At 53.2% G+C, this 12608-nt stretch overlaps 1 protein-coding gene across 1 annotated transcript; it reads right to left on the reverse strand.

Moving 5' to 3' along the window:
• Nucleotides 1–7462: 7462 nt before the first annotated feature.
• On the reverse strand, nucleotides 7463–12430 carry HOXB2 (homeobox B2). The gene is made up of 2 exons (XM_082778867.1): nucleotides 10638–12430; nucleotides 7463–9531 (listed from the first exon to the last, which is right to left on the reverse strand). Exons 1-2 carry the CDS (start codon nucleotides 11023–11025, stop codon nucleotides 8951–8953), a joined length of 969 nt encoding a protein of 322 aa, XP_082634993.1. The 5' UTR covers nucleotides 11026–12430; the 3' UTR covers nucleotides 7463–8950.
• Nucleotides 12431–12608: the final 178 nt, after the last annotated feature.

A 12608-nucleotide genomic window follows, 5' to 3' on the forward strand; every position in this document is an offset into this window, starting at 1 on the left:
CCATGCATCGCTGGTCCTCGAACCCCGGAGCCTTCGGCGGGGCCGGGGTGGGGGCAGGGGGAGGCGGCCACGTGGCTCGCCCCCAGCCCAATGAGCGAGGGGCTCCTGAAGTTTGTCACATATCTGAGCTCATCCATCAAGGGCCTGACATTTGCATAACAAAGGGGTTTCAATCAAACCCTGCCCATCAATCTGATAACAACACGAATGCGTCAAAATCTTTCCTCAAAGACTTTAAAAGAGAGGAGGGAAGTGGGGTGCGGGGAGCTGGAGGAGAAGGGGAGGGGGGCTGGGGGAAGAATTAGCATTATCTGCGACTGTTTTAAGTGCTAAAAAGGCCCCCGAGTTATTCGATTAGCCAATTTCAACAGCACTTCCCCTTACCCAACTTAAAAAGGCTTTTCCCGACCCTAACTCCATCTGAGAGAAAGAAAGATGGAAAAAGAGGTAGGGAGGTCTGACTACTTCTCCCCTCCACCGCCCCAAGTACAAAAGGATGCTCATTTCTTCGTTGCGAAACTTTACCTAGAAAATGGCTTGAACGTGTTTGGAGTTTTCTGGGCTAAAAGCTCCTACAAAAACTACGCTCCATGTGCTTTAATTTTGCCACGCGGGCTTTGTGTCTAGGGCCAGTGTGGGTAAAAGCAATGTAATTAAATCAGTATTCTAATGAGACGATGAAATAAAGTTACGAAGACAGAATGTCTTTTGTTGGAGAGAAACCATGCCCAGCTTAGCAATTGGAGGAATGGAACCAAAAATTATCTGTGTCGGTGTAACCATCCTGCCCATCTTTTTATCCATCCATTTGTCCGTGTACCTACCTATCCCTACATTTACTTCTGAAAATATTATATGTTTTTAAGGGCTTTAACCAGTTCTGGAACTTCAGGCTCTGCTGTTCTACGGCAGACCTGGTTTGGTCTTTTCCTGAGTCTGCTGTAAGACCGGAGCTTTCCTCTAGCAGAGTCCCTGTGATGAGTAGGTGGAAAGACACTGACTTCAGTCCGGCCACTCACTGCTCAGAGAATGGAAACATAGGTAGGCAACATTTATTTACTTGTTAGCAGAAGGGAGACAAGAGCACCCAACAATATGACGCCCACAGTCATTTGTTACTTGTCAGGATATTTACTACTTATTCAGCCTCTAGGAAGAACCAGGAGGGCACTTTTTTTTTTTTTTTTTTTTTTTTTTTTTTTTTTTTTAATCAGGCCAAAAGTTCACTTTGAAAGGCGTAAGCACGTACTTTAGTTCAGAGGTTTGGCTGATGCAACCCGTTGGGGTAGCATTTGTTAAGAAACGGCAATAGCATCAGCTCTCCTCCCATATTCAAATGCCCTCGAGAGAAGACGTGATATTTAGTCAACTACGTCTCTCGTCCTTCAATAAAAAGAATAAAGAGAAACTATTTCCAGTGCCGTGTTACTACTTATTCATGTATTCTGCAGACTTTGCTGATGCTGAGATACTCAAGAAGAAAATACTTTACGATACAAATGTTCTCTGAAACTGGATACCTCTTTTTTTTTTGCATAAAACAGAAAACACAGAAAGTGATTATAGAGATTCAAAGCAACTCTCACGTAATTTCCCTTGCAAAAGAAATCGGTTTCTAATTTGATTCCAGGAGTGCTTTTTGTATTGTATTGTGTTCGCGCTTAAATTGAATGTATTATATTTAAACGATACTTACAATAGATGATTTATGGATGTAAAATGAAAAAAAAAAAAAAAAAAAAGGATAGATGTTTATTTCATCCTTGAACCATTTGTTTCGTATTGTCTGATAATTTTGCACCATGATCTCACTCCACTGTTACATTAAGGGGGTGCTTTATGTCATTAAAATACAGCTGTCTTCTGGAACTGCAAAATTAGCTCCGAGATAGCTCACTTCTGCGGAGTTATGGAAGAAAAAGTTTTGCTATTAAGCTCCACTCAGACCTGAGGCAGTTCTGGGGGGGTAACACAGCTTCTTTGGTGGACGGAATAATCGTATGGGACGGGATCAAAATTTTGGCCCTGGAACAGAGCAGAGATCCCGACCCAAGCAGGAATAAAATGTGGTCCTTGGACCCCTGGAAGCCACTCCAAGCCATGGCTTCTTCGGGAAAAGAAGCTATCGAGGAGGTGGGCGTGTGAAGGCGAAGGTAGAACTGAGACGGGGGTGCATAGAGGTGAAACCACTTCGGCTAAGGGTTTTCTTCCCCTCCGTGGAGGCAGTTGTCGCGCTCAGAGCATGGGGGGCTGGAGCCAATTTCCTCCCAGCAAGGGGACGTCGCCCTCCGGCTCGGGCGTTCGCCATCTGCTCGCGGAGCCCGGGCAGCGCAAGACCGGGCAGACTTCGGGGCGGCAGGTGCCGGGCTCCCCGGCCGGGGGCCGAGCCGCCTCCCGGCCTTCGGCGGGGCAGCGGCAGCCGCCGGCTGCAGCGGAACCGGGAAGCGGGCGGCGGGCGGGGTGCGCTGCGCTGCGTTGCCCGGCTCGGGGGGCTCCGCTTCGGCCCGCGCTGCCCCGGCGCCGCCTTCCTCCCCCGGAGCAACGTGCTCTTCCCCAGAATGCACGGCCTGTGGCTGCTGCGCGGCATTTTCGAAAGCCGCAGCAGCAATGAGCACGCGAGCACACTGGGAATCGCCGGGGAACCGCTTTTCCAAATTTCCCTCCTAGCGCTGGAACCGCTATCAGGTCACTGCTGTCGTTATGCTTGGTTTTCGTTCCCTTTGCGGAGAAGGTGTGAGAACCAGTTTCGATACTGCAGGTGAAAGAAATACCAGACTATTGGTAACAAGCAGTCGCCTGGCGAGCATAATGCTATTATTTAAACATTTATTCCGTTAAAACCCCTTATGGAAAGCTGAGAGAAGGGAGGTGGTCAAAACATCCGAAGAAAATGTGTAAGTGGAGGTTCTCAAATTACCAGAGCTTTGCCTCCTCCCTCACACCACGAAAATAGTTAATTAGCCTTTAGTCATATCTATTGCTTGATTTTCACTCACGTGCTAAGGAAGACAGTAATTCTTCTGCCCCACCCCCCAAACCGACGGGATTAAAACAAAATATCTCGAGATGAGTGAGCGGAGAGGGCCAGTGGGAAGGTTTCAGGTCTTTGATTCCTGGAAAAAGAAACTGCGTTGCCCAAGAGAGCGGTCGGTCAGTGGAGGAGGAAAGGAGGGAGCACAAGGGGAGCTCCCTCCTCGGCCTCCTTCCAGCCCGGGGCCTGGCACGCCTCGGGAGCCATTGCCACCCACACCCAGCCCGATAAGCAGATAAGAACCGAGAATAACATCACTTTTCCCGCGAAGCTGTCGGTGGCAGGAGGCTTCTCGTGCCCAAACGCCCCGAGTGCCCTTGGCCCCTCCGCCCCCCGCGAAGCAGAGGGCCGTGGTGAACAAAACGTAGGGCAGCTCGTGGGCTTGCTGCCCCGCTTGGAAGCACACCCGCGCGCTTGCACTGTTAACGAGGACGAGGCTTTGGGCCCCCTCGAGAAAACCACGCCTTTCGTTCCAACCCGATGAAGGCATCTTATTAAAATAAAGCTTTTATTGAGTGCAATGTCTTTCTTTTAGCGGCATAAAGCAAGCCCCGTGACACTCGGGACTGCAGCAGCCTGGGGAGAGACCAAAGGGAGATTTCGCCCTAAGAGCAGCTTTGCTTGCTGAGACATCTTGCCTGACACGAAGGATAAGGCCCTTCTGAAGGCGTTTCTTTCTTGTAAGAAATCTTTACCCGGGGCAGACTTGGGAGTTTTCTGTGCAGGCGACACAGAAGAAATGGAGCATTTCCAAAGGCTCCAGAGCACACAGAGTCTACAGATGCTTCATTTTGGAGTTTAAGATAACTCTCTGCGGAGAAAGTTTGTGTTGTGCGTAAGAAATGTCAGTTCTGGCTCCTCGTGGGGTGATTTATAAGAAGCAGCGATGACGCTCGGGATGCGTGTTTGGCTGCGGGCTTCGTTATCACCGAAAAGGACTTGTCCTTAGAAATTGTCAGAAATTTACAGTCTCGGTAACCGTGTGGCATCGTTAAATCATAGCCTACTAAGCCTGAGTATATTTGAGTCTAAAAACTGAAGAGAGAACATAATAATATGGGGAAATGCTTCAAAGTTTGGGATTCCAAAGAAATGCTGAAAGGAATCCCTTGCATGAGTTACAAGCACGGGGCTATCTCCGTGCTGCAGAATGAATACGAGACACTTCAGATAAGATACAACGCTTCTTATCTGCCGCGCTCGGGGGCCGGCAGAAGGCCGGGCCAGGCCCCGGGGGCGGCTGGAGCGCGATGTCCCTTCTCGGGAATCTGCTGCGCCCCAAGAGCCGCCGGGCATTTGGCGGCTTGGCTTGGAGTCAGTTCGTGCAGATCTCTGGACGGGCCGTCACCATCCCCCGGGGGCGGATAGAAACCCTCTTAGCCGGTCAGAGAGACTTGGTTTCTGTTCTCGGCCTCTTGAGTGACATTTTGAGTGAATATTTGGGTGAGAAAGAACTGTTTCTGTATTTCTTTTTCTGAGCGTGGCACAACCCCTTCATATCCCACCTCCTCGTGCATCGAAAGATCAAACTCCTCCCGCTGGCTTCGGGGAACCTGTCCTTATAGCCTGTGATTCGCATCGGCTGTGCCTCCGTGATCCCCAGGGCAGAGGTGCCTGTGATCCAGTCCACTCGTCTGGCCACCGAGGTTCGCTTAAGCCTCGGGGAGGAGATGTCTGTGTCCCTCCTAAGCACAGGGGCGCCCTGCCCGGGGCGGCAGCCCCACTGAGGGGTGCAGGGCCGGAACTGAACCGGGGAGCCCCAAGCTCTTCGGGTTCACTCCGGTCCCTGCAGTTATCAGCACCCGGCGGACCAGAAGTGGGCTAGCTCCACCTAGACCCGACGTGCTTGGCTTTATTCACATCTTCATCGGTATTGCCGGTATTGGTAGGTCAGCATTAGTGATGTCAGCCGGCACGATTCTAAATAGTATCCCCCTGGCTTTGAGACCTAGGTTCACCTGGGTTAACAGCAGCGTTTCCTAAGGTAGTTTCTCTGAATCCAACACTCATTTCCCCCTTAGAAGGGAAAGAGTAACCGGCAAAGTTGGAGGCGGGAGGTGCCAGGAGGGTGAGCAGAGGAAAGTGCCCTGTCCCAGCTCCTTGCTTTGACGGTGATGGAGCCTTAGGAAAGTTTCTCAAGCTCCTGCCAGTCAGGACAGGGATGCATTCAATGCGGGACAAATGCTACGACTCAGCTGAGAAAACAGAGTAGTTCCCGGAAAGCCGAAGTCTGGCACCGGCAGCTCCGGAGGGCGGTCGGGGTGATTCCCCGGGAGAAGTAAACGCTTCCCACCTCTCACATCAAAGGCTCGGGGCCTGCCACTCGGTCTCGCCCGCGTATCCTTCACAGAAGGTTTTCCGCCCTGAGCCTTCCCATGGCTCTAATGGGTTAGTTCAACATCTTCAGGGCTTCGAGTAGCTCTTTAGCAAACACATCCCCAGACTAGACCAGCACAAGATAAATATTACTTTAGCATCCCTACAACACGTGCGAGTGTATCTCATTTGCATATTTCTAGGTTAATAATCGTGAGGCAATTGCACTGTTTTGACAACGATCAAGAGCTGAATACGCTTAATATGCTTAATGTATGCCCTCCAGTTGCACAGAACAGAAGGGCAGGGTTGCAAATATGCATTCCCCATTTGTTTGACATTTTGAAGAAGGTAAAGAATGGCTGAACTGATGGCGAAATCTTACAGTCATTCAATAATTTAGATTTTATTGAATATTCCCCTTCTTTCCTCCGACATTTCAGTCTTGCTAATTAGGACAAATAAGAAAGGGCCTGCTGTTAGCAAGGATAATAACTGGCGAGGTTCCATTTATTAAGTCACTTTCCGTGGGTGTAGAATTGATCTGTGGCTGTGACTGGCATGCTTTCTAGACCTGCAGCAACTTTGAGAAGTCATTACGACCTGCAGAAGGGCCCTTGTTAGAGATTTGTATTGATAAGGTGTCAGGGTGTACGTCGGTGGAGCCCCCCGCTCCCGCCCCACCCCGGGTCTGCTCCTGCGTGGGCCGCGCCGCATGGGGGACACCGAGGAGGAAGGAGTGTGCGCCCCCCTCCGCCTCTCGCTTCCCCTCCTCCCTTCCACGCGGAAAGGGCGGCTGTGCCGTGGAGATCCGCTGCGAGTTCCATTCGCCAAGAGAGGCCGATCTACGCGGCCTCGGGTGAACGAGAACCCCCCCCCCCCCGACCCCAGGCGCACGGGACGCGCACACGCGTGAGCCCGGCGGGGCACGGGAGCGGCCCCGGCCCGGGCCGAGGCAGCGCCGAGCGCGGGGGCTGCGCGCCCCCCCGCCACCGAACGCCGGCTCCGGCCGCCCCGCAACAAGCCCGTGCTCCGGAGTGCTGCGGGGCGGGGGGGGGGCGAGGGGGGATCTGTAAAGCACTGGAACAAATGGCGCTTTGATAGACAGCGTCTGGCAGCGCCAACGCTGCCGCTGAGTATGTTCCAGAAGCTGGAGATATTAAATAAACTTAAAGATAATGAATAGCCTTCTGTGGGACTTGGGCTGGGTCTGGGCTTTCCCTCCCCCACCCCCACCCCCCAGCCTCCCCCGCCTGGCTCGAGGACTTCCAGAGCGAAGGAGTCGGGAGAGGGGGCAGCGTAGCGGGGGGCGACTCCCGGCCGGGGGCTGCAGCCTCCGCGGGCCGCGCACCGGCCGCTTCCTTTCGTCGACGGGAGGGTGCTTTTGGTAACGTTCACCTGCGTACCGTAACTGCCATCCACGTCCATTTTCAGTATAGACTGACTCCTTCCCGGAGCGAGCTGCTAGCAGGTCTGAAACGTCTGCTCGCTTGATTGGGAGGGAGGCCAGCGGTGTCATTCCGAGTGAAAAGGTAGCCGTAAAACCAGCCTGCCTTTGTTCCGGCGGGGAGCGATAACCCAGATCTTCGCACAGCAATTTCGAGAACATCTGTCGAGGGCTTGCTTTCTTTCGTTTTATTTCCTTTTACTGCCCGAAGCAGAAAGCGAGCCCGGCTCCGACGCCCCCAACACGAAAGCACAGAACGAGCGAGCGCGTTCCCAGGCCCTGGCCCGCGGGGGGGCGGCTCCGCCCAGCCGCCGGAGCGCCGGAACGGCCCCGCGGGACGGAGACCACGGCCCCGGGGAGCCCCGCGGGGCCGGGCCCCTCCGGGCGCGGCTCGCTGCCCCCGGCCGCCGCGGGCCGCCCTTCGCCGGCCCTCCTCTGGCCCTGGGGCCGGGGCCGGGGCAGCGCCGCGGGTAGGGGCCGCTCGGCTGCTCCCCGCGCCCCCCTCGGCCCCTGCCCACGGCGCCCCCGGGCTCGCCCCGCGCGCAGACGCCCCCCGCCGGGGTTCTGCCGTGCCCGAGGAACCACCGGTGACTTAGCAAAGACGTAATGTGATTTATTTTGGGTGTCACCGCGATTGATTCCTGCGCTGACCCCCTTCCATTCATAAGCCTCCCCACCCCCTCCGCCTCGCGCCCTCCCTCCCTGATATGTGAGGTTTGTGTTTAAAATCGCACGTTGCTAGACCGCGTTCGTGAAGAGATCCGCGAGCCGAGACAGAGCTGCGCAAACTGCTGCGGAAGGAGACCGCAGATTTACGAGGCCGGAGGTTTTCTGGGTTTTGCTGCTGAAAAGACGGAGGATGAAAAAAGAATGCCTCTTTCAGGCTAATCTCTTCCCCCTCTGCCCTCTGTAGTTTTTTTTTTTTTTGTTGGCCAAAATGATGGCTCACGCTACCCATGTTTTGCACTTACTCGAAATCCCCCTTTTTTCCGCCTTTTTTTTTTGGTAGTCGGGAACATTTAAAATACTTATAACTGCGATGTGGCACGTTTCTATTTCCTGCTGAAAGCGATGAGAGACGGAGGAGTGGGCTCACGGCAAGGGGCAGCGCTGACCGCTCCGGGCCTGGCTGCACGAACGGCTGCAGGGGGCTGCGCCCCCGCCCCCAGCACGGGAGCGGAATGTGCGGGGGCTCCGCAGCGCTGCCTTTGTGCTGCCTTCCCCTCGGCCCGAGCCGTGCTTACGGGAGGGAGTCACAAAAACACACCAGCGAGTGTTAGCATGGGAAACAAATACCGGGCTTCGATTTATTAAAAATAATAATAATAATAACAGTAAAAAAACAAGCTCAGAGGAAACGCAGACAGAACGGAACAGGGCAAATATTTCTGACTCACGAAGCCTTTTGCAGTATTAGTTGGGAGCAATTTCTTTTGTCCTCTCTCTCAGTGCACATGAACAGACTATAAAGACACCAGATTGCTGCAAATCAGGGAAGAGGAAGGAGACTGGTTTAGGAAAAAAAAAAAAAAAAAAGAGAGAGAACAATTTCGAATGAAATATATAGCAACCCACGTTTCTTAGTTTTGTAAAGGCATTTATTTACTCTATGAAAATAATGTACAATAAATAATTTGTCATTTACTATTAAAAGATTTTAATAAATAGTCTACATCTAAAACTTAAAAAGAGGAAAGAAAATTCCTCTGTTTTATTATTATTATTATCATTATCATTTTATTAGGAAATCTAAAAGTCTCTTTCTGATTCCTGAGAAAGTCACTTGAAGGATTTACAAATGTTTTCTCTCGAGGCCTGACATGTCTGATGTGCGTGAGAACAATCGGGCGCCGTCTTTAAAATAAATAAGAAATAAGCCTGTAATTAAGAACCTGGCTTTAATTACAAAATAATAACAAAACCCCTACTCTTTTATGTGAGCCTTGTAAAATAAATACTGCGACTGTGATTCGGGTCCTGCAACGCGAGTCTCGGAAGAAAGAGTTTGGGGCGCGGGGGGGGGGTGATTGAACGAATGGTGGCTCGGGGGCGTTTTCGGGGGCGCCCCCCCCTCCCCGCAGCCGGGGGCAGCTGGCGGCGGGGCCGGGGGCGCCTCGGCCTGGCGGGGCAGCAGCGGCAGGCGGGGAGCGGGCCCGCTACTGGAAATTCAGCTGCTGCAGCTCTGCAGCGCAAAGTGCGCTTGCAAAGAAGTCCAGGTCTTCCTCGGAGAAGTGGACGGGGCTCCCCAGGGAGTCCTGCAGGTCGGGGGAGAGCTGCAGGCAGGGCTCTGCCGAGAAGATGCCCAGCTCCGGCAGCGAAGGCGAGTCCCGGCCGCCGGGGCGGGCGCGCTGCGGGCGGGAGGCGGCGGCGCGGGGCTGCGCCGGACTCCGGGGGCCCCCGGGCGGCTCGGGGCGCGCCTGGCCGCGGCTGGGCCCCATCGCGGGGCCGTCCTCGGCCTCGTCCAGGGGGTCGCTGCCCTCGTCCGGGCCGGGGCAGAGGGCGTCCCCGTCGGGGGGCTCTTTGTGCCGCGTCTGCCGCTTGTGCTTCATGCGGCGGTTCTGGAACCAGACCTTGACTTGCCGCTCGGTCAGGTCGAGCAGAGCCGCGATCTCCACCCGGCGGGGCCTGCAGAGGTATTTGTTGAAGTGGAATTCCTTCTCCAGCTCCAGGAGCTGCGTGTTGGTGTACGCCGTCCGGAGCCTCCTGGAGCCGCTGGTGTCTGCGAGCCCCTGGGTGTCTTAAACACACAAAACCGCACGTTGCAAAAGAGGGAGGGGGGCCGGTGCGCGGATGGAGGGTCTGGATCCGTCCCCTCCTTGCAGCGGGCAGGGCAGACCGTGCCCCGCACTACCGAGCGGGGGTGGGGGGAGGGTTGGGGAGCCGCTGCGAGAGAAGATAAATGTTTAATTAAGCTCTTCCCACTGTGGAAGAAGGTTGGAAATCGCTCTCCGGTACCCTTGCCCCCAAGGAGGAGAAAGGATTTTGCTCCCTGGCCTCTCCCTTTAGAGACTTTTCTTCTCTGCCCCCTTCGCAGACACGCAAACATGGGGAATTTCGACCCTTTTTTTTTTTTTTTTTCCCCGCCAGTAGGTTAGGGACTGATGCTGTGGGCTTCGATTCCTGTATTATCTGGCCAATGTGGTGTCCGCCTTTCTGCCTGAACATTTTTTTTACCTGAACGGTGCTAGGAAAACACATAAACAGTTAATTACACTTACACATTTTGTCCCGGGGGAAGGAGGGTCCCTGGCCAGGGTTACTGAGCTCCCTGGCCAAGGGACGCCTTGGAGAGATGTTAGTTTGCCTGGGGGTTGGAGGATTTGGGGGTGTATCAGTTTTGCGATGGTGAGCTGTCTCTCCCCACTGTGCTGGTTGTTGAGGAGCCCTGCTCTCCGTCTTTCTGCCTCCTCATCTTGCTCGCAGCAGCCTCAGAGTTACCCACCCGTCTTTCTTTCCTCCCTCCGCTCTTTTTTTTTTTTTTTTTTTTTTTTTCCCTCTAGGTTGTAAGGAAAATCAAGGCTGGGAGGGAAAGTCAAGAAAATGGAGCTGTGACTCAGCTGCCAAGTCCCCCCGCTGTAGCTCATAAAAAGCCCGACTCCCCCGGAAATCTCTTTGCTTTCGCAGAAGTTGCAGCAATTTCTCTTTTATTTGCGGGGGGGATAAAAACCCGTCCCGTCGGCGGTGTACATTGCTGCGGTGCATTTTATTGCGTGACACAGTTTCGGGGAGGCAAAGTCTGCTGGGGAGCCAGGGCAAGGCTGCTGGTGGGACGGCGGGGACTGTTCATCATTCGAATCCTCTCCGATTTCAGCAAACACCCCCTCATCCCCTTATTATACGAACCTGCGGGAGATCCTGCGGCAGGGATCGGCAACGAGGAAGATGATGGGGGGGAAGAGGAGGAAGACGAGGATGGAGCCTGGGTTGCTTTCTTGGACGATTTCTTCTCCTTCATCCAGGGGAATTCCGCTGCCAAGGGGCCGGGCTGTGCCGGAGGCTGGGGCTGGAGCAGGCCATGAGATGCTCTTTTTTGGCTCCTCGGTCTTCCTTGGCTGCTGGAACAAGGATTCAGGCTGAGGACGGTTTGCTCAAAAGGAGGAGGAATTAATGTCGAGTTCTTGATTGATGAAGTTTGAAATGTCTCCAGGACAGCGGGAAGAGACGTCAGGCACTCTGCGAGCGAAGGCTGGCTATTTATAAACCCGATCTCCCTCTCAAATTCAAAATTCATGGCTTTTCCAGGGCCCAGGCTTTAAAAAGCGGGGGGGGGGGAGGAAGGAGGAGGGGAAGAGAGGAAGAAATCTGAGGGCCTCAGTTTTTATGGCAGTGATGATGATGGTTCTCGGGCTTTTTATAATTGTTATATTGCTGATAATACAGGCGTATGGGGACCTTGCTCTATTAAACTCGAGACTGGGGCGAAATTGCAGCCAATTCGTGGTCACGTGGCCATCCGCGGCCAATGGCAGGCGGGGTCTGGTGGCAAACAGAACGCATTATTTTCTTTAATTGATTAAAAAAAAAAGGCGAGAGAAGATCCCCAGAAAAGCATCCCCGCCATCCCTCCTCGGCGGGCTGCGGGAGGCTCCGCGGGGCCAGCAGGCAAGGAGCTGCTGCCCGCACTGCCCGCACTGCCCGCACTGCCCGCTCTGCTTGCACTGCCCGCACTGCCCGGTGCTGCCCGCAATTCCCGGTGCTGCCGGTGCCGGGCGGCTCCGTGGGGACACCGTCGCTGGGCTCGGGACATTTGGTTCCCCCCGGGGGAGGCGGACGTGGGAAAAGGGCCTTTGCCTGCCCGAGGTGCCCTCCCGCAGCCGGGGAGAAGGCCCCGAACCGCAGGCGAGCAGGGCCGTCGGCACCGCCGCGGGTACGGGCCCGCCGTGCGGATGCGTTGTGGGACGGTCCGGTCCGCAGGTTTGTGGCTGAGCCTGGGTATGAGGCGCTTAGGAAATCAAGTAATCGTTTACGTCAAGTCCAGGTAGATCGGCCAGATTTACCTCGTTAAACTACTTTTAAAGAAACAGCGCAATCCTGCTTCCAAAGCGACACTCAACGCACCCTTTACGCTTTCCTTAAAAGCCAAATGTGTTTTTAAGGTCACAGATACCTTTGAAATCGCATTTCTGCCTTCCCATCCTTTTTCTCCCCGTTTCTCCCTGCCAATGAACAGATCCACTTCCAGAGTTTACAAAATAAATAAAATGAAAAGTCATTTCCCGGGACGATTTTCTTTTTTTTTTTTTTTCTTCTCTCTTTTTTTTTTCTTCTTTTTTTTTTTTCTTCCTTCCTTTTTTTTTTTTTTTTTCCTTTTAAAGTGGCCAGGTCCACACAAACCGAAAAAAAGAGAGAAACGATCAATCTTTTTCTCAAAAGAATTTGACAGCTCAGCCTAACTCACTCAGCAAAGAACTTTGGCTTTTGCTAAGGAGTTACTTCAAGCAAGAAAGAGCCGAAAAGTTTAATCCAGGGCCCAGAATTTGGGAAGTGTAAAAAATAAAAAATTCTAGGGAAAAAAAAAAAAAAAAAGTTGCCTGCTGCAAAATGGAAATCTGGCTGGGTTTTCGTTTGTTTGGTAAAGCTCCATTTCTCCCATTTTGCAGCAGAGGAGGATTGGCAGGCTGCATTCACACAGGGAGAAGCCTAGAAACTTTTGTCAGTTAAAGCATCCGTGTGGGTGGCACGGGTTTTAGAGAAACACATAATAAATCTAAAGCTGAACTAGACACCCAACCACAGTTTAGCAAAATGACAAATAAAAATTAAAATAATAATAAAAACTAAAACTAAAATTACAAAACGCACTTCGATTGAGGG

Source organism: Aythya marila (genome assembly GCF_965140915.1).
Source record: "Aythya marila genome assembly, chromosome: 25".
In the NCBI taxonomy this organism is placed as follows: Eukaryota; Metazoa; Chordata; class Aves; order Anseriformes; family Anatidae; genus Aythya; species Aythya marila.

Coding starts and splice junctions, on each gene's coding strand:
- HOXB2 (XM_082778867.1), bottom strand. CDS start 11,025: ATGAATTTTGAATTTGAGAGGGAGATCGGGTTTATAAATAGCCAGCCT. Junction 9,532..10,637: donor TGCCGCAGGATCTCCCGCAG/GTTCGTATAATA, acceptor TGTGTGTTTAAG/ACACCCAGGGGCTCGCAGAC.